Source organism: Glycine soja, chromosome 3, assembly GCF_004193775.1.
Source record: "Glycine soja cultivar W05 chromosome 3, ASM419377v2, whole genome shotgun sequence".
NCBI classification, from domain to species: Eukaryota; Viridiplantae; Streptophyta; class Magnoliopsida; order Fabales; family Fabaceae; genus Glycine; species Glycine soja.
In genome coordinates, this window is record NC_041004.1 from 10,815,439 (window position 1) to 10,838,221 (window position 22,783).

At 39.7% G+C, this 22,783-nt stretch overlaps 1 protein-coding gene across 1 annotated transcript; it reads left to right on the forward strand.

Moving 5' to 3' along the window:
- The first annotated feature begins 1,674 nt into the window (after positions 1-1,674).
- LOC114404949 lies at positions 1,675-2,226 on the forward strand. Its single transcript, XM_028367664.1, has one exon. The coding sequence runs from the start codon at positions 1,675-1,677 to the stop codon at positions 2,224-2,226; it is 552 nt and encodes a 183-aa protein (XP_028223465.1).
- Positions 2,227-22,783: the final 20,557 nt, after the last annotated feature.

A 22,783-nucleotide genomic window follows, 5' to 3' on the forward strand; every position in this document is an offset into this window, starting at 1 on the left:
GGCGCGAACAACCAGATATTAGTAAGAATTGTATCCATATGTTCTAGTTCTCTTTCGTTTCTTTCTTTAATTTTCTCTTGCAACTGATATTCAAGGAATTTTTCTAAAAGCTTTTGACCACTCTTCCCTAATGCAAGGAAGAATACGCTTTTAGTAATTTTATAATGCATAATTAATAATTTTATAATTCATAATTAATTAATTAGTGTGGACTATATATTATATTTATCATTTATATTAGTTATTTACATTTGTGGGTTCAATAAACGTGATCTAATTTGATGAGTCTATTGGACTATAATAAAAAATTAATATGGACTTGATAAGTAGAAACCAGTTTGGCCCGTTAGGGAATAATGGGAACTTAAAGCAAGGTTCTGGTTCCCAAGACACCAAATCAGAAATTGTATTCTTTTTTCTCCATCTGACGAGAAACCTAAGGTTCCAAAAGGAAAATGGTGATTTGGTTGAGGAATAACACAAAACCAACAGTTCCTCAGACTCATCAATTTCGTTGCTTATCATGGATCTAAGTATTTTTCACAACTCCTCTTGATAATCTAACGTAATGTGTTTTCGGTGTTTATTGATTTTTATTAAGATCGCTAAAATGTCAAACAAGTGGTATCAGAATCACCATTATTGTTAGATTATTGGGAATTAAAGTTATTTGGTTTGTGTTACCTGTATTATTTTGTTACATGAATCCTAATTTTATTTTGGGATTTTATCTTTGCAATTATAATTATGATCGTAAGTTTGAAATTTTTTTTCTTTTCGATCACGATATAATAATCATCATATGCGCGTTCATGTTTTGCGTTCGGATTCCATGAGAAAAATTCTTTTTTCTCGCTCCATAATAGTCATCCATTTTTGTTTCTCTTTCACGTGTTTGAATTTTTTTTTATGGCTGTTGGTTTCGTTTCCTTATGCATGCCATGAATCCATGCCATATATGCCATGACATGATATACATGTGATACATAATCTTTGACTTTATTATATCATCATAAGAAAACCCCTGTTGCATATCGTTAAATGCAATTTGGCTTTTGCATTTTATTTTTGTTTTTCTTGTTTTATTTGTGAATCATGTGTATTAACGGGTGATTCCCATTATGTTTTGGTGTAAATTCAGAAATTACAAACCCTCAAAATTGTTCCTTTTTTATGTTTGGTAATTTTGATTGAGTTTATTGAAACAATATATTGTCAAAACAATCTCTATTGCACAAATTAATTTAATTAAAATTGCATAGATATTAGTATAAATTTATTTATGCGAATTGTGCTAAGCCCAAAGGAAGATGCAATTTGGCCAAATAATTTTGTACCTATGATGATAAATGTGTGACAATTATAAGGTATTTTCATGTGAATTATAGTCGGTCCAAAGAAAGACTATAATTTGACAGAATTTATCGTCAATATTTGATCATTGCGTTGAGAGTACCAATTACAAATTAATTTCTCTGTTCAAAGACTATGAATTAATGTTGTGTTAGGTATCTTGTGATGGGTTTATTATGTGAACTATTTTGCACATGTCTTGTTATATATATATTTTATATAACTTATTGGCTTATTTGTGAGCATGTAATTATTTTTTATTATTATTAAGTTTCTGTTGCTAATGCTGCAAATGTATCTGCTCAAGTGAACAGTATCCCTATGCTGAATGGGACAAATTTTAAGATCTGGAAGGAAGCCGTAGAAATTGTTCTTGGTTGTATGGATTTGTATTTGGCACTCAGAATGAAACAACCCACTTCCACTCCGGAAGCCTCCAATGAGGTAAAATTTGAGAAATGGGATCGTTCCAATCGAATGTACATTATGATTATGAAGCGCTCTATTCCAGAAGTGTTTCAGGGCTTTATTTCTGAGGGTGAAAATGCAAAGAAATTTATTGATGAAATTGAACAGTACTTTGTCAAAAATGAGAAGGTGGAGACGAGTAACCTTTTGGCTAAACTCATCTCCATGAAGTATAAGGGCAAAAGTAACATAAGGGAGTACATAATGGAAATGTCTAACTTGACATCTAAACTGAAAGCACTTAAGTTAGAGCTCGGTGAAGACTTGCTTGTGCATTTAGTTTTGATCTCACTTCCTGCACACTTTGGGCAATTCAAAGTGAGTTATAACACTCGGGAGGACAAATGGTCCCTTAATGAGCTTATATCTCACTGTGCAAGAGGAAGAGAGGCTGCTGAGAGATAGATCTGAAAGTGCTCATTTAAGCTTCACCTCTCAGAATAAGAAAAGAAAGAAAACTAAGGGTCCTGCTGAAGGGTTTTCTTAGCAAAAGAAACCAAAAAAGAAGGATGAGGAATTTACCTGCTACTTCTGCAAAAAGTCTGGACACATGAAGAAAGAGTGTCCCAAGTATGCCATGTAACGACCCGCCTCGTCGCTATGATATCAACACTCCAATATGCGATGATTTCAATTTTTATAAAAAGCACTACCTTAATTTTTGCTTATAAAATAGAAGTAATTTTGTCACAACATACATTCATCCAACAACGCGCCATTACTTAAGTCTATATACATAATTATATAGAAACAGTAACTCGGTACACGTCATACTCATAAACGAAAATTAAATTTGTTCATAAATATAATTAAAATCCAAGTTTTACATCTTTAACTCAACAAAATAAAGCTTAAAACTAACTACGGAAGAGTTGATTACAAAACACAACTCTCTCCCAAAATAATGCCAACGTCATCACGTCGGCTCGGCGACTCCTCACCAGAATCTTACTTCCTGCACCCTGCCAATGTCATTCTGCTCCCACAAACAATGTTCGTGATCATCATAGGTATCAACCACATGATACAAAATTGCAAGGGTGAGTTCATTATAAAAAGAACCAATACCAAAATCAAATAACCACAATTAGCAAGGAACATAGGAAAACATTATGAGCGTACATAACATTCATTATTCAACACTCACATCCAATAATTATTCATCAATCCACATTCAACAATTACTCATCATCCATCCATGGATCCAATCAAGACTGCACAGAATGATGCATGCACCTGACTCAACACTCAGATGCAATGAGGTACGTACCAACAACAACTAAATATCAGGAAATAGCCTAAGCATGTCCACACGACACTCTCACTTAGGGAACCATGCTGAGTTCGTCGAGACCACCCGGTTGTGCACATAACAGCCTCCCTCCCATAGGTGATCAGCCTGGGAGCCCAAAGGTGTTCCCTACCAGGTGACAAACCCCCTCAGTACAAAGTACACTCGGCCACAGTTACTCTATTTCTTGTGTCGTATGAGCTATGATCACGACCAAAAGTAAGTGCCAAAGACCATGAACCAATTAAAGCGCCTAAGCATCCCCTTAGAAATGCTTAGATTCTCTAACCATACTAGTCACCCACGTCTGGGCCATCCGACAAGATCAGTGCACTCTACCCCCCATGACATACACTACATACGACGTATGAACATGGCCCAAAGCTAGTGCCAAATACAAGGTCAATGCACAGTGCCCCCCACGAACATACACAACATACACATGCCAATGCATATCCAACATCAATCAACATTCTATATCTGTATCATTCTCAACATAAATATCATCTCATCTCAATGACGTTATCAACAACAACAACAACCTCATTTCATATTCACATATTCATCAACAATAATAACAATTCATGTTGACATGGTCTTTATTAACAACGTCATCTCAAATCAATATCATCATAATTATCATTATCATCACATATCAATTAGAATCCTCAATAGCGACATCAACAACAAATCGCATTCCGCACACACACACACACACACACACACACACGTATATATATATCGCATCCCATTCGTCATAACATAGTTTTTCCTGAAAGACCAGCATGCATATCAATAACAATTTCATCGCATCCCATTAGTTAAAAACATCGTTTTCTATAAAAGAAAAATCAGCATGCAACAGGGACAAGCAGTTATCCTCATAGCTAGGTTCCCTGACCCTAACTATGGTGTTAAAATGGTAAATTTTATAATAAATTCCCCTCATCTATTGTGAGCTACCCCCGGGTTCCTCGTCACGTCACTTGGAGATTTTTTTTCGTCTCCGCTCGTCGGTTCCACGAAATCCTTTACCATATCAAAACGAAGGAGACTTAATATGGATTTCAAAAAACAAAGCTAATAACAATGCTCTCAAACACCCACATCACTACATGAAAGGGCTGAGAGCATTTTGGGTTGTACAAAGGGATATCATTTGGAAATTCCGACCACGCCAATGTGACCGGGGTTCAATGTAGGTTACGAAAATAACAGGCATTTCATGAAAGGATAACGTTTACAAAGTTTCTTTGCTCTAGGGTTTTTCAAAGGAAGCGTAAAAAATGCAATGACGGTTCCAAAGTCAGAAAAGATGCAAAGACAAGCTAAAACTAACAAGGAACAAGCATAGAACCATAGTTACCTCGAAGGAAAATGGAAGGTTAGATTAGGGTTTCGTTCTCTACCAAAACCGCAAGCCAAGTTAGAAGATTCCGCTTCGGTTGAAGGGTTCCTGTCGGTGTGGGGTTTCAACGGAGACCAACGGCGATTTGTGGTGGCTAATGATGGCTGTGGGTGATGGAGAAAAATCTTGGAACGCTGGAAATGGTTTTGGAAGAAAGAAAGGAGAAGAAATGACGTTTTTCCTAAGCTACACGAAAGCAAAGGCTGAAACACTTAAGTGAGCAATGCTCTTGGACACGGAAACTTCGCGCATACTCCAAGCATCTTCTCAAAGATCCCAATGGTCAGATCATGGACAAGTGTCTTTTAAAGCTGCAAACCAAATTTTGAGACGATCCAATGACTAACGAAGGCTGGGCAGCGTTTTTATCGAGGCAGCTTCATGTAGCTTCCTTGAGAAGCTTCATTAAGAGGCTTCCTCAAGAAGCTTCCTCGTGGCTTCTTTGAAAAACTTTCTCAAGAGGCTTCTTTGAGAAGCTAACGCTTTAACTAGTAACACCCTTTTAATAACTAAACTCACCTCCTTAAAAATAATTACGGATAAAAATAACACAACAAATATAATCAAACATCAAACATAATTACTAATAATATGTAGATATATATATCAGGGTGTTACACGCCATATGATGTGTAAAGTAAGGTAAATCTCTTGTTCTTGTTTATTCTGAAGTTAATTTAGCTTTTATACCTAAAGATACTTGATGGATAGATTCTGGTGCTACTACTCACATAAGTGTAACCATGCAGGGTTGCCTATGGATCCGATTGCCAAGTGATGATGAAAGATTCATATTTGTTGGCGATGACAAAAAGGTTGCGGTGGAGGCTATAGGAACTTTTAGATTGCAGCTAAAGACTGAATTTTATTTGGACTTGTTTGAAACTTTTGTTGTACCATCTTTTAGACGAGATTTAATTTCTATTTTTAGTTTGGACAAATTTGGTTTTTCTTGTTCATTTGGAAATAATAAAGTTAGTCTCTATCAAAATTTGAATTTGATTGGTTTCGGTTCCTTAATTGATAATCTATATATGATGGATGCTAATTGTTCCTATAATGAAATACTGCAAACAAATTCACGTGGTACAAAAAGGAAATTAAAAGAGAATTCAGCCACTTTATGGCACAAACGCTTAGGTCATATCTCTAAACAGAGAATTCAGAGACTTGTGTCAGATGAAATTCTTGAACCTTTAGATTTATCAGACTTTGAAGTCTGTGTTGAATGCATAAAGGGAAAGCGAACAAACATATGGAAATTAGGTGCTGAAAGAGCTAAAGACATCTTAAATCTGGTACATACAGACATTTGTGGTCATTTTCCAACACCTTCTTGGAATGGGCAACAGTACTTTATCTCGCTCATAGAAGACTACTCTAGATACGATTACCTTTATTTGATACATGAGAAGTCTCAATCCCTAGATGTTTTTAAGAGTTTCAAGGTTGAAGTTGAACTTCAACTTGGAAAGAAAATTAAGACTGTCAAATTTGACCGTGGTGGTGAGTACTATGGTAGATATGATGGATCAGGAGAACAACGTCCAGAACCTTATGCTCTTTTTCTCAAAGAGTGTGGAATTGTTCCGCAATACACTATGCCAGGAAAACCTAGCATGAATGGTGTTGCAGAACGACGAAACTGAACTCTTAAGGATATGGTGAGAAATATGGTCAGTCATTCTTCTTTACCAGAGTCACTTTGGGGAGAAGCCTTAAAGACCACAGCTTACATCCTTAATAGGGTGCCAATTAAAGTAGTTAATAAAACCCTTTATGAACTTTGGACTAGCAAAAAGCCAAGCATTAAGCATTTGCATATTTGGGGTTGTCCGACTGAGGCACGGCCTTATAGGCCACATGAAAGAAAGCTGGATTCAAGAATAATTTGTTGTTATTTTGTTGGCTATGTTGAATGCTCTTGGGGCTATAAGTTTTATGATCCCATTTTAAGATCAATATTTGAAACAGGAAATGCAAGATTTCTTGAGGAAGTTGAGTTTGGGAAGGAAGATAACATAAGGAAAGTTGTCTTTAAGGAAGAACCTATTATTGACAGTGCTCAAGTTTCATACCTATTGTTGTTAAAGAAACAACTCCAGTAATAGAAAACAATGTTCAAACTATTGTTGATGACATTGTTCAAGAACAAGACAACGATGAGGTTCTTCCTCAAATACCTATACAACAACCTCAACAACCTCAAGAAGTGCCCTTAAGGAGATTTGATAGAGACAGGAGAAGTGCAATCCCTGATGATTATATTATCTTTCTCTAAGAACATGAGGATGACATTGGTTTAACAAAGGATGTTTCGATTAACTTCTGTCAAGCCATGTGTAGTTCTAACTCTCAAAACTGGATCAATGCCATGAAGGATGAGATGAAATCTATGCAAGACAATGAGGTTTGGTATCTCATCAAATTGCCTGAAAGTGTGAAACCTATTGGTTGCAAATGGATATTTAAAACCAAAAGGGATTCAAAGGACAATGTCTAAAGATATATGTCTCGTCTAGTCGCTAAAGTATTTACCCAAAATTAAGGAAGGCATTGACTATAAAGAAACCTTTTCTCCAGTATCTTCAAATGATTCTTTTAGAACACTAATGACACTGGTAGCTCATTATGATTTAGAGCTACATCAGATGGATGTTAAGGATGCGTTTCTAAATGGTGACATTGAAGAAAAAATTTATATGATGCAACCAGAAAACTTTGTATCAGGTGACTCAAAGTCTATGGTTTGTAAACTAAATAAATCCATCTATGGTTTGAAACAAGCTTCCCATCAATGGTATTACAAGTTCCATCAAGTCATTACCTCATATGGTTTTGAGGCAAATGCAGTTGATGATTGTGTATACCACAAGTTTAGTGGGAGTAAATACTCATTCTTGGTGTTATATGTCGATGATATACTGCTTGCTAGCAACGATATAAGCTTCTTACAAGAGATCTTGGGGAAAAATCACGTTAGATTGTGAGGAAAACTGCAATGGTTCTGTGTTACTATATAAGATGAACCAGATTGTTTAAGGAAAGTCTAAAAGTAAATAACATACGGTTGTGCGCCTAAAGACTTTTACAATATAAATGATTAAGGTTAATATAAAGCTCAAGTGGGAGATTGTTAGGAATTTTATGTTGGATCAAGTGGCCTCGGAATAATTAAGAAGGGGGGGTTGAATTAATTATTAATGTGTCTTGACTAATTAAAAATTTATCCTTCTTAATATTACTAGATTCTATCAGGCTTTACTACTAAGTCATGAGAAAGTAAAGAACAGAAACAATAACTTAGACAAAAGTAAAGCGGAAATAAAAGTACACAGCGGAAAAGTAAAGAGTGTAGGGAAGAAGAAGACAAACATAATATTTATACTGGTTCGGCAACAACTCGTGCCTACATCCAGTCCCCAAGTAACCACCGGTTCTTGAGATTTCCAATAACCTTGTAAAATCCTTTATAAGAAAAGATCCTCAAGGGATGTACCCTCCCTTGTTCTCTTTGAACAACCAAGTGGATGTACCCTCCACTTGAACTGATCCACAAGAGATGTATTCTCTCTTGTTCTCAGTATTACAACCCAAGTAGATGTACCCTCTACTTGTACCACAAAGGATGTACCCTCCAATGTGTTAAGACAAAGAATTCTTAGGCGGTCAGTCCCTTGAATCTTTGTAAGGGGAAAGAAAAGATATCTCAGGCGGTTAGTCCTTTGAAATCTTTTGTTTAAAGGGAAGAGCAAGAATCAAAAGAATTTTCAGGCGGTTAGTCCTTTGAATCTTTTGGCAAGAGGGAGAAGGAAGAATCAAAAGAATTCTCTGGCGGTTAGTCCTTTGAATTCTTCTAGCAAGAGAGAAAAGGAATGAAGAAAAAGAATAACACAAGTTTTTGGCCAATGAACTTTTCTTTAATAAAGAAAGTATTGAACAAAAACTCTTAGAAAGATGTTGAAAATAATTGAATGAAATCAATCACTTGAAATTCGTGCCATGGTCACATATTTATAGCCATTTGATGGCTCTTGAAAAAACAAGTTAAAAGTTGTGACTCTTGGTAATTTCTTCAAAACTAGTCACTTTTTAAAAGTTGTGACTCTTTTGAAAACTAGTCACTTTAAAAGTTGTGACTCTTTTGAAAACTAGTCACTTAAAGGTTGTGACTTTTGAAAAAAATCTTCAGAAACAAGTCACTTTAAGAATTGTGACTTTTGGTAATTTATTTTTCAAAATAAGTCATTGGCAATCGATTACCATCATAGTATAATCGATTACTCATCAATAGATGTGACTCTTCATGTTTAAATTTGAAAATCAAAACGTTTAGAAACACTGGTAATCGATTACAAGTATTGTGTAATCGATTAAACAAGTTTGAAATGATTTGAAAATGTTTTATCACAAGTTGTGACTCCTTAAATTTGAAATCTAACATTTTAAAACATTGGTAATCGATTACATGATTATGATAATCGATTACATCTTTGTAAATCAGTTTGAAAAGAATGTTGGCTACTGGTAATCGATTACTGCCTTCTGGTAATCGATTACCAGAGAGGAAAACACTTGGTAAAAGATTTTTCTTTGAAAAATTATTTTGAAAAAAATTGTGTTATTCAATATTTTGAAAAACTCTTTTAATACTTATCTTAATTGAGTCTTCTCTTGATTCTTTACTTGAATCTTGAATCTTGATTCAACGACTCTTTGATTCTTGAACCTTGCTTTGATTGAACGACTCTTTGATTCTTGAAACTTGCTTGACTCTTGATTCTTGAATTTAGTCTTTGGCATCATCAAAATAATCTTGGAAAACATTGCTTCCACATTTTATAATTCCTAATTAATTAATTAGTGTGGGCTACATATTATATTTATCATTTATATTAGTTATTTACATTTATGGGCTCAATAAAAGTGATCTAATTTAGTGAGCATATTGGACTATCATCAGAAATTAATATGAGCTTGATAAGCGGAAACCAGTTTGGCCCGTTAGGGAGTAATGAGAACTTTAATAGGTTAAAACCTAAAGCAAGGTTGTGGTCCCCAATACACCAAATCAGAAATTATATTCTCTTTTCTCCATCTGACGAGAAACCTAAGGTCCCAAAAGGAAAATGGTGATTTGGTTGAAGAAGAACAAAAAACCAACAGTTCCTCAGACTCATCAATTCCGCTGCTTATCATGGATCCAGGTATTTTTTACAACCCCTCTTGATAATCTAACATAATATGTTTTTGGTGTTTATTGGTATTTTATTAAGATTGCTAAAATGTCAAACATACGCCTGCATAGGCCGTATCAAGTGTTGAAATGCAAATGTCCATAGTAGCATTAAACCCTACACATAGAGTGAGGGAATTTTTGGTATTGTTAATTGTTTATTGCAAGGTACTTAGGCATAGTAAATGGGAGGAAAGAAAATAATAGGATATCATATAGGGTGTTGTTAATGTTAGAAATAATAATTATAAAATGAAGGATTGTGAGTTACTGTTAAAAAACGAAGAGGTGTAAGTTAGTAAGAATTAAGGGGTTTTATTCTTGTGTAACCACCAAAATTTGAAGAGTAATTGACAGTGTCGCAACATGCCCTTTTGCGGGCGAGCGAGGCGAGGCTCACGGGTGCCCTTTCCAAAGGAGGAAAGATGCGCGGAGTCGCCACCAACGTTTATTTGTGGAAAACGTCGGAAAAACCGAAGGAAATCGGTCAAAATGAAAATTCTAAGTTCGGGAGTTGTATTTACGTTTGAGGAAGGTATTAGCACCTCTTACGTTTGTCTCGAAGGACAACAACCTATTTTTTAGAATTGTGGGAATTGTGTTATCTTAACTTTTATTTTCTTTTTATTTTTGAGGTCGACAAAAGCGGGGCTCTTGCTCCTACGTACCCTCCATCGAAGAGGAAATCAGACCTACGTAGTTCTTTCTTAAGGGTGAATCAAGTGATTCTTTTTACTTTAAAAAGTGATCATTTTAAGGCGTTGGACCTTAAAAATGATCCATTTACTTGATAAGGAAAACTGAAATGATAAACTTTCAAACCCCATTTAGTGACCTTTTTTGTGGACGAGCTTGACTAGGCGAGTTGATTTTAGCCTTAGTTTCACTTTAGTTATTAGTCAATTCGATTAAGAATGAGAAATCCCAAAGAGAAAAACGTCCGATTGATTTTTTTTGCTTTATTTTACTAAAAGGTATTTTTTGATTATTATATTATTATTTTACCTCTTTTTTTATTTCCAACGTGGTTATGGCACGACCGAACGGTCGGAATTCTTTTAACAGAAATTAATGGATATTACAAATCAAAAGATCGGTGGAAATTTATTTTATTTTTTGATTAGGCGAGAAATGACTTAAATAAATGACTGAAGCATGTCAAAAGGGGGTACGGAAAGTAAATGAAAACAAGAATAAAAATACATGAAACAAAATGTGGACCACCACGGGTACATAGAATGAATTGAAAAGCTTGGTTTGGGGTACTTACCAGTTGAAGACCGAAGAAAACGAAGAACGAACGATGAATGTCGAAGAACGGTTGAAAATCTTCGCGTAATTACTCACGAAAACGTTACGGAAACGTTACGGAAGCGCCTCGGCTTGGATTTTCTTCACGGAAACAATTTTCCTCAGCAATTTCGAGAGAATAAGAAGTGCCAAGAAGGCTGAACCCTTTCCTCTTCACTCCTTCCCCTATTTATAGCAAAATAGGGGACGAGCTTGCCACCCAGCTCGCCCAGGCGAGCAAGGTTGCTTCCTCCAGAAGCAACTGCCTTCTAGAGGAAGAAACTGGAAGGCCCAAGTGGGCCTGATTGCTATTTGTACCCCCCTTTTACTAAATGCACCCCTCTTTACCTTTTTTGGTAATTCTTTTTCCGTAACGTTACGAAACTTTACGAATTTCATAACGATACTTATTTTCCTTCCACAAGGTTATGAATCCTTACGAATTATGTATTTACTCTTTTTTAGCTTTCGAAGAAGTTACGGAAACTCACGGATTGCGCAAAAACACCTCTTTTCGATTTCCGCCACATTACGGAATTTCACGGATCGCGTAAGCCTGCTTCCTTTTGATTTCCGACACGTCTCGGGACTTCACATATTGTGCAACAAAGGATGCCAAGTATCTCAAAGCGGCCAACCAAAGGTTGCATGTTATCAAGTAATAATCCCCGGATGAAATTAGAGTATGACAATTGCCCCTTTTTACTTACCTTTTATCAGAGATAAGAGGAAAGCAAAGATAAGACACTGATTTCGTCCGTCTTGCCCTTTCCATGATTAGTCCATGATGACTCTCGTCTCTCCTTCTTTCTTTGCACAACACAAAATAAACACAAACAACAAAGAACACCGATAACATAATATACACATATACACATGTTTGGCGAAGGAACCGATCGGGAAAATAACAAAAAACCATATTTCCCAGTCACCAGAGGCTCCGCGCTTGATAACGGAGGACACATGAACAGCGCTAGGCAATGAATTCATGGGTCTCCGAATAAGATTGGAGAATGGGGAATTGGCGAACAGCGCTAGGCAATCAATTCGCGGGGCTCCAGACTCGATGGTGGAGGACACATGAACAACGCTAGGCAATGAATTCATGGGGCTCCGAATAAAAGTGGAGAATGGAGAATTGGTGAACAACGCTAGGCAATCAATTCGCGGGGCTCCAGACTTGAAGGTGGAGGACACATGAACAGCGCTAGGCAATGAATTCATGGGGCTCCGAATAAAAGTGGAGAATGGAGAATTCGCGAACAGCGCTAGGCAATCAATTCGCGGGGCTCCAGACTCGAAGGTGGAGGACACATGAACAGCGCTAGGCAATGAATTCATGGGGCTCCGAATAAAAGTGGAGAATGGAGAATTGGCGAACAATGCTAGGCAATCAATTCGTGGGGCTCCAGACTCGAAGGTGAAGGACACATGAACAACGCTAGGTAATGAATTCATGGGGCTCCGAATAAAATTGGAGAATGGAGAATTGGTGAACAGCCCTAGGCAATCAATTCGCGGGGCTCCACACTCGAAGGTGGAGGACACATGAACAGTGCTAGGCAATGAATTCATGGGGCTACGAATAAAAGTGGAGAATGGAGAATTGGCGAACAGCACTAGGAAATCAATTCGCGGGGCTCCAGACTCGTTGGTGGAGGATGCATGAACAACGCTAGGCAATGAATTCATGGGGCTCCAAATAAAAGTGGAGAATGGAGAATTGGCGAACAGCGCTAGGCAATCAATTCGCGGGGCTCCAGACTCGAAGGTGGAGGACACATGAACAGCGCTAGGCAATGAATTCATGGGGCTCCGAATAAAAGTGGAGAATGGAGAATTGGCGAACAATGCTAGGCAATCAATTCGCGGGGCTCCAGACTCGAAGGTGAAGGACACATGAACAACGCTAGGTAATGAATTCATGGGGCTCCGAATAAAAGTGGAGAATGGAGAATTGGCGAACAGCCCTAGGCAATCAATTCGCGGGGCTCCACACTCGAAGGTGGAGGACACATGAACAGTGCTAGGCAATGAATTCATGGGGCTACGAATAAAAGTGGAGAATGGAGAATTGGCGAACAACGCTAGGTAATCAATTCGCGGGGCTCCAGACTCTTTGGTGGAGGATGCATGAACAACGCTAGGCAATGAATTCATGGGGCTCCGAATAAAAGTGGAGAATGGAGAATTGGCGAACAGCGCTAGGCAATCAATTCGCGGGGCTCCAGACTCGAAGGTGAAGGACACATGAACAACGCTAGGCAATGAATTCATGGGGCTCCGAATAAAAGTGGAGAATGGAGAATTGGCGAACAACGCTAGGAAATCAATTTGCGGGGCTCTAGACTCGAAGGTGGAGGACACATGAACAGCGCTAGGCAATGAATTCATGGGGCTTCGAATAAAAGTTTGTTGGCAGGACCGAACGGTCCACCGGGTTTTTCCACCTAAATGGCAAACATGCCTTTTGCAAAGAAAAATAAATCATTCTCAAGAGCACCATATCTTAGAGAAACAATATACTTATGCCCAGGTTAATCTTCCTTTGTAACCGAAAATGAAAGGCAGGATGTCAACATTTAGGTTTTAAATGAACATGCAGGGGAAACATCGGGCTATGCTGAAAATAAACCACTCATAGTGTATAAAGACTCACACAGGCAAGTGTTTCACCCTATTCCCCAAACCATGACTGTGCCATGATTTTATTTTGCACACGATTTCCTATCGAATCAAAGATCAAACGTACGATCACGGACCAATAGGATTTTCTCGAGGGTAGTATTTTTTGGAGAGGAAGCTGGGTGTTTCGGTCTTTTCTTCTTTGTTCATGTGGGGTGGGATATCGCCAATCGAGAATGACTTTGAATGGCAATTCGAAAGGAAGAGACACCAAAAATGGGTTTTCCTTTTCCGACAGTCACTTATTTTGCCGAAAATTTATCTGGTCTGAAGATTTTCCATTCCCTTTCTTTCATTGATTGAGAATTACTCTGTTTTCCTCCGATCTTTTCCATTTTCACTTCCTTTCGATCTTCGATCGGGAATCCTTCTTTTCTTTCTTTTTTATTGTTCTTTTTTCTTTCTTTTCTTTTCATTTCTTCCTTTTCTTCCCACTTTCTCCTTTCCTTTCTTTGGGAAATCGGGTTTTAGCATTCTATTTGCTCTCCCTTGAGGAGATTCCGTTGTCCTTTGCTTCAGGGGAAAGAATGAGGATTCTTTTGATAGGCCAAGGTTTAAAAAGTCTAAGGTTGTGTTTCAATGGGGTCTTTTATCGTGGGAACCCAATCTTCATATCTGGGGCAAAACAAATTTGGTTGTCAAGGTGTCGGTCTCGGGCCGAACTCCCATATCACTCCATAAGGCACGCGTGACAATGACGATTTGAAAACAACGTGCAAAATTAGTCATGGCTACAACCAGGTGGGCACTCAAGCATCCCGTTTATGGCATTGTGATACTACGGTTGGGAATTTACACAAACAGATCCTACGTTTCCAAGTTATGTTCTTCCATCAGTTCAATGAATTCATCCATTCTTATCTCGGTTATTCCGGAAACTAAACTCTTAGCGTCAGTCCCTTGTTTCCAGAAGATACGTTTGCTCTTTACGAATGATTTATTCTTCTTAACTATAACATGTCGACCTTCACGGTCTTTCTTTCTTTTTCCTTTTTGTTTCATTTTTATATATTCACAAAATTATACACCTATGGTCCTCTATGAAGAAATTTTCTTTGTATATCTACACTCTTATACATGACAAACTTTTTCTGTATATGCATTGGAACTCTCTCTCTTTACGTCACACGGTCAAACCCTATTTACACTCAAAGATCTTTCTTCGTTTTTTCTCCAACGCACACCTATGGTTCATACAAAAGTTTCTTTATATACACTCGTTGTTCACACACACAAGAATCTCTCTACACGTATTTTTATAAAAAAAACCCTTCTATGCACATTTTCCTTTTTCTTTATATACGCAGACATTTTATTCACAACACTTCTCTCTTTTTTATCATGATCTTGGTTCATTTTATTTTTAGGACGACTTTCCTAAATGAAAAAATTCTACGCGATTCCGGAATTTCTACAAACACTATTGGCAACAACGAAACAAGTACTGACGTAACGACTCAAACGATATGTATGTACGAAACAAAAGTCAATCAACACGAAACAAACGTTAGTCCCTTAGTTAAACAAAAATAAGATGATATGTAACAGGAAAAAATGGAAACATAAACATAACATAAAAAGAAATACGGATCTAGGGATCTCCCAATCATGTGGCTCCGCTCCCTCCCAAGAAATCAAATAAATCGGTCATCTCCTCGTCCTCGCGGGCCTCATCTGCCTCGTCAGGAGCCTCTGCTGGTGCCTCTCCTGCCCGGGCCTCAGACCAATCTCCGGGCCATGCGACCTCTGCCCTGAACTGATCCGGAGTAAGGCACGGAAAAGAAGCAAAACCCTGGCTCTGCAGGTTGAGGCTCAACTGGTAAAGACAATCATGGGTCTGTACATGCGCCCGGTGGTTGGCCGCCTGCTGGCGAACCAAATGCCGTAAATACTGCTCCGTATCAAATGATCCAGCTGGGCCAGCCCGATGAGGTGGTGACGCGTCTGTGGCCTGCGGAGCATCCCCCTGGGCCTGTCTCTGCGTGCAATACTTCTCAATAAAAGCTCGGGTGATGGACGGCCGAATCACCTTGCTAGGTGCGACGGGGACTCCGAACGACTGGCAGAGTCCTGTGATCAAAGCGGGAAATCCCAGGGCCCTGTTGGACTTATCCGGGTCCAGAGGGTGCCTGGTAGGCGCCATACCTGCAAATAGATAGATGACATCAGCGATTAACTGAGCCACGTGAATGCTCATCCGTGTCAGGATGGCGTACACCAGCTGACACTTTGGCAGGGGGAGGTCGGAATTATGATCGTTGGGCTGGATGTTGTTGACCAGCAAAGTCATCCAGATCTGAGTCAGGGTGGTCATGTTGGTGCGCATGATCCGCACCCGTCTTCCAGCAGCAGTCCGGGAAAAATCCTGCCCCGGTATACACAACAATTGGGAGATGGCCTCCTCATCAAACCCATCGGCCCGGTTCCTCCTCTAGCCATACTCGCATTCTTGGCCCTCCTCCAGCACTAAAGGATATCCCAGGAACTGACAGAGAGCATCCGCATCGAACGGGATCCACTGACCCCTCACCCATGATCGCATATCTCGCACGCCCTCCTTTGTAGGCCAAGCATTGGCATAAAACTCGAGGACTATGTCTGGGTCAAACTTGGCCATGGGGGTAACCAGTGATGCCCACCGCCGGCGAACTATCTCCTCCTGGAAGTCGATATACTCGTCGTCCCTGAGCTGGACGCGTCGCTCCTGGAGAAATGACCATCCCTTGATGGCCTCGAAGCGCTGCTGGTGCTCAGCGCTCCTAAAACGGTGGCTGTCATATTCGGGAGCGGAACTGGTTCCTTCAGTCGCTTTATCCTTCCTGGATCTCTTTGAGGCAAGCTTCCTTGGGGCCATTTCCTGTGAAAACAAACATTTGGAAGTTAGTTTTACAAGATGATGCTTATTTTACCACAAAAAAGACATGCTAATCCCTCCGATTTAGAACGAACTCATGCGCACGTTTAAAGTAACATATTTATGCACATGCGTACGTGTAAAAATATCCTACTATTTATGTCAACATACAAGGACACCCAACACATTCTAATTGCTATACATCTATGTGCATCTTGAAAAGAACACACATTCCCATGCTCAAGGCGTTGCGTCAAACTTTACACCTAATTATATCCTAAATATTTGCTATTTACAAACTACTTACACATATTTGAAATATATATCATACAAATTTTATTGTTTCACTCACATTTATTTATATGCATATTGGAAAGCTAATTATATCCTGCACACACTTGCATTCAAAAGGGAATTCCACGCTATCATATATTCATTTAGGAAGATAATCCCTCACATTTTGCTAGGAATTTCATGCCCCTTATACTTACATATATATGCACACTCTTGCAAGGTGTTTTCCATGCTACCTCTATGCAAAGTATCAAACATGGGGCAGCCCAAATTCAAATAAAAACTCTCACAAGCAAGTCCTAATTTTCATGCTTTTCTACTTCTAAAACCAAAATTCAGGTTCTTAGCCATAAGTATGTTTCCTTGCATTGAAGCTACAAGTTTGGGTTCCTAAGCTTGGAATTGCATTTGGGCACCTATTTTGAATCTCCTATGTTGTACCTACATATATGAAACAGTCCCACTCTCCCAATTTTACAAAATCATATTCATATATCATTGGGGCATTTCACCGAGCACTTGGTGGGTGCATGTTTGGACATAAATTGCAAGAGAATGGGGGCAATGTGGCATGCCCCATTGCTTCAGAATACAACACAGCCCCAAGGCCTTCTCACACAAATCCTCAACTCAACAAATCAAGCATCAAAGCAACCCAAAACTGCCTCACAAATATAAGCACGTTCTCACAATTTAGAGCACCGAAAGATGAAGAAAACACATCAATGGTGTCGCAACGTGCCCTTTTGCGGGCGAGCAAGGCGAGGCTCACGGGTGTGCTTTCCAAAGGAGGAAAGATGCGCGGAGTCGCCACCAACGTTTATTTGTGGGAAACGTCGGAAAAACCGAAGGAGACCGGTCAAAATGAAAATTCTAAGTTCGGGAGTTGTATTTACGCTTGAGGAAGGTATTAGCACCTCTCACGTTTGTCTCAAAGGACAACAGCCTATTTTTTAGAATTGTGGAAATTGTGTTGCCTTAACTTTATTTCTTTTTATTTTTTGAGGTTGACAAAAGCGGGGCTCTTGCTCCTACGTACCCTCCAACAAAGAGGAAATCAGACCTACGTAGTTCTTTCTTTAAGCATGAATCAAGCGATTCTTTTACTTGAAAGGTGATCATTTTAAGGCGTTGGACCTTAAAAATGATCCATTTACTTGATAAGGAAAAAGCTGAGATAAAACTTTCAAATCCTTTTTTAGTGATTTTTTTGGTGGACGAGCTTGACTTGGCGAATTGATTTTAGCCTTAGTTTCGCTTTAGTTATTAGTCAATTCAATTAAGAATGAGAAATCCCAAAGAGAAAACGTCCGATTGATTTTTGTGCTTCATTTTACTAAAAGGTATTTTTTCCGATTATTATATTATTATTTTACCTCTTTTTTGATTTCCGACGTGGTTACAGCACGACCGAACGGTCGGAATTCATTTTAACAGAAATTAACGAATGATACAATTCAAATGATCGGTGGAAATTTATTTTATTTTTAGATTAGGCGAGAAACAACTTAAATAAATGACTGAAGCACGTCAAAAGGGGGTATAGAAAGCGAATGAAAACGAGAATAAAAATAAACAAAATAAATGGGGAACACCACGGGTATATAGAATGAATTGAAAAGCTCGATTTGGAAACTTACCCGTTGAAGAACGAAGAACGGATGAAGAACGGTGAATAACGGAGGAAAACCTTCACGGATTTGCTTACGAAAACCTCTCGGAAGCGTTACGGAAGCACCTCGGCTTGGATTTTCTTCACGGAAACAATTTTTTTCACCCAAAACAGCTGACATACCTCACCAGGGGCATCTGGGATCCTTAGAACAGCCCCCTTCAGCCTATTTATAGGAAAAAGGGAGAGGAGGTTGCCGCCCAGCTCGCCCAGGCGAGCTGGGTTGCTTCCTCCAGAAGCAATCCAGCTTCAAAAAAACATTCTGGAATGCCCAATTCAAAATTTCGAAATTGCTATTTGCACCCCACAATTTTGATAAGTTCACCCCCTTCTTTCGTAATTTACGGAAAAGTTACGGAAGCCTTACGGAAGCATATAGGACTTGATTTTCTCCTTTTTTTCTCTTCCCTCTCACCCGTATTAAGTTAAATATTCTTATTTAGGGTTATGATAATTTTACAGAAGCATTACGGGTGTCCCGAGAGCCCCGGAATCCCATTTTTCAACAAAATGGGGGGTGTGGTGGCCACCTAGCTCGCCCAGGCGAGCTAGGTTGCTTCAACCTTAAGCAAGAAATTGCCCAGAAACCTCTAGAAGGGCCCAGATTCAAAAATTACTATTTGCACCCCCCATTTTACTAAATACACCCCTTTACCTTTTTTTGGTAATTCTTTTTTCGTATCGTTACAAAACTTTACAAATTTCGTAACGATACTTATTTTCCTTCCGCAAGGTTACGAATCTTCACGGATTATGTATTTACTCTTTTTTAGCTTTCGAAGAAGTTACGAAAACTCACGGATTGCGAAAAACACCTCCTTTCGATTTCTGTCACATTACGGAATTTTCACGGATTGCGTAAGCCTGCTTCCTTTTGATTTTCGGCAAGTCTCGAGACTTCACATATTCTACAACAAAGGGTGCCAAGTATCTCGAAGCGGCCAATCAAAGGTTGTATATCATCAAATAATAATCCTCGGATGAAATTAGGGTATGACAGTTGCCCCTCTTTACTTACCTCTCATCGGAGATAAGAGGAAAACAAAGATATGACACTGATTTCGTCCGTCCTGCCCTTTCCGTGATGACGATTCTCGTCTCTACTCCTTTTTTTTTTTGCTGTACAACACAAAACAAAATACAAACAACTACAAGAACAATAAATAAATAATATACATATGCACATTTGGGAAAGGAACCAATCGGGAAAATAAACAAAGATCACATTTCCCAGTCAAGAGGATCCGCCCTTGACGATGAAAAACTCTGGAGAATGGAGGATTGCACTAGAGGGTCCTCACTAGTCAATCATGAAGCATAGCTCTAAACTTTTTGGGTGGAGGATGCATGAATGAAAACGCAATTCATGGGGCTCCGAAAAAGGATTGAGAATGGAGAATTGCACTAAGCAATCACTACGAATGGCTCCAAACTCGTGGGTGGAGGACGCATGAACGAAAATGCAATTCACGGGGCTCCGAAAAAGGGTTGAGAATGGAGAATTGCACTAAGCAATCACTACGCATGGCTCCAAACTCGTGGGTGGAGGACGCATGAACGAAAACGCAATTCATGGAGCTCCGAAAAAGGGTTGAGAATGGAGAATTGCACTAAGCAATCACTATGTATGGCTCCAAACTCGTGGGTGGAGGACGCATGAACGAAAACGCAATTCATGGGAATGGAGAATTGCACTAAGCAATCACTACGCATAGCTCCAAACTCGTGGGTGGAGGACGCATGACGAAAATGCAATTCAGGGGAATGGAGAATTGCACTAAGCAATCACTACGCATGGCTCCAAACTCGTGGGTGGAGGACGCATGAACGAAAACGCAATTCATGGGAATGGAGAATTGCACTAAGCAATCACTACGCATAGCTCCAAACTCGTGGGTGGAGGATGCATGAACGAAAACGCAATTCATGGGGTCTCCAAAAAAGGGTTGAGAATGGAGAATTGCACTAAGCAATCACTACGCATGGCTCCAAACTCGTGGGTGGAGGACGCATGAACGAAAACGCAATTCATGGGGGCTCCGAAAAAGGGTTGAGAATGGAGAATTGCACTAAGCAATCACTACGCATGGCTCCAAACTCGTGGGTGGAGGACGCATGAACGAAAACGCAATTCATGGGGCTCCGAAAAAGGGTTGAGAATGGAGAATTGCACTAAGCAATCACTACGCATGGCTCCAAACTCGTGGGTGGAGGACGCATGAACGAAAACGCAATTCATGGGGCTCCGAAAAAGGGTTGAGAATGGAGAATTGCACTAAGCAATCACTACGCATGGCTCCAAACTCGTGGGTGGAGGACGCATGAACGAAAACGCAATTCATGGGGCTCCGAAAAAGGGTTGAGAATGGAGAATTGCACTAAGCAATCACTACGCATGGCTCCAAACTTGTGGGTGGAGGACGCATGAATGAAAACACAATTCATGGGGCTCCGAAAAAGGATTGAGAATGGAGAATTGCACTAAGCAATCACTACGCATGGCTCCAAACTCGTGGGTGGAGGACGCATGAACGAAAACGCAATTCATGGGGTCTCCGAAAAAGGGTTGAGGATGGAGAATTGCACTAAGCAATCACTTGGCATGGCTCCAAACTCGTGGGTGGAGGACGCATGAACAAAAACGCAATTCATGGGGCTCCGAAAAAGGGGGAGAATGGAGGATTGCCTTGAGGGTCCGCACTTAGGCAATCATGAAACATAGCTCCAAACTCGAAGGTGGAGGACACATGAACAGCACTAGGAAATAACATTGATGGGGCTCCGAAAAAGGGGGAGAATGGAGGATTTCCTTGAGGGTCCGCACTTAGGCAATCATGAAACATAGCTCCAAACTCGAAGGTGGAGGACACATGAACAACACTAGGAAATAACATTGATGGGGCTCCGAAAAAGGGGGAGAATGGAGGATTGCCTTGAGGGTCCGCACTTAGGCAATCATGAAACATAACTCCAAACTCGAAGGTGGAGGACACATGAACAGCGCTAGGCAATAAAATTCATGGGGCTCCGAAAAAGGGGGAGAATGGAGGATTGCCTTGAGGGTCCGCACTTAGGCAATCATGAAACATAGCTCCAAACTCGAAGGTGGAGGACACATGAACAGCGCTAGGCAATAACATTCATGGGGCTCCAAAAAAGGGGGAGAATGGAGGATTGCCTTGAGGGTCCGCACTTAGGCAATCATGAAACATAACTCCAAACTCGAAGGAGGAGGACACATGAACAGCGCTAGGCAATAACATTCATGGGGCTCCGAAAAAGGGGGAGAATGGAGGATTGCCTTGAGGGTCCGCACTTAGGCAATCATGAAACATTGCTCCAAACTCGAAGGTGGAGGACACATGAACAGCGCTAGGCAATAACATTCATGGGGCTCCGAAAAAAGGGGGAGAATGGAGGACTGCCTTGAGGGTCCGCACTTAGGCAATCATGAAACATAGCTCCAAACTCGCAGGTGGAGGACACATGAACAGCGCTAGGCAATAACATTCATGGGGCTCCGAAAAAGGGGGTTGGCAGGACCGAACGGTCCACCGGGTTTTTCCACCTGAAAGGCAAATATGCTTTTTGTAAAGAAAAATAAATCATTCGCGAGAGCACCATATCTTAGAGAAACAATATACTTGTGCCAAGGGTAATCTTCCTTGTAACCGAGAATGAAGGGCAGGACGTCAACTTTTAGCTTTTAAATGAACATGCAGGGGAAACATCGGGCTAAGCTGAAAATAAATCACTCATAGTGTATAAAACTCACAAGGCAAGTGTTTTATCCTATTCCCAAACCATAACTGCACCATGACTCTATTTTGCACACGACTTCCTATCGAATCAAAGATCAAACGTACGATCCCGGACCAATAGGATTTTCTCGAGGGTAGTGTTTTTTGGAGAGGAAGCTGGGTGTTTCGGTCTTTTCCTCTTTGTTCAGATTGGGTGGGATATCGCCAGTCGAGAACGACCTTGAATGGCAATCTGAAAGGAAAAGACACCAAAAATGGGTTTTCCTTCGCCGGCAGTCACTTACCCTGCCGAAAATTTATATGGTCTGAAGATCTTATGTTCTCTCTCTCCCATTGATTGAGAATTGCTTCTTTTCCATTTTTACTTCCTTTCGACCTTTGATCGGGAATCCTTCTCTTTCTTTCTTTTTTATTGTTCTTTTCTTTACTTTCATCTTTTTCTTTTTCTTTCTTCCCATTTCTTCCTTCTTT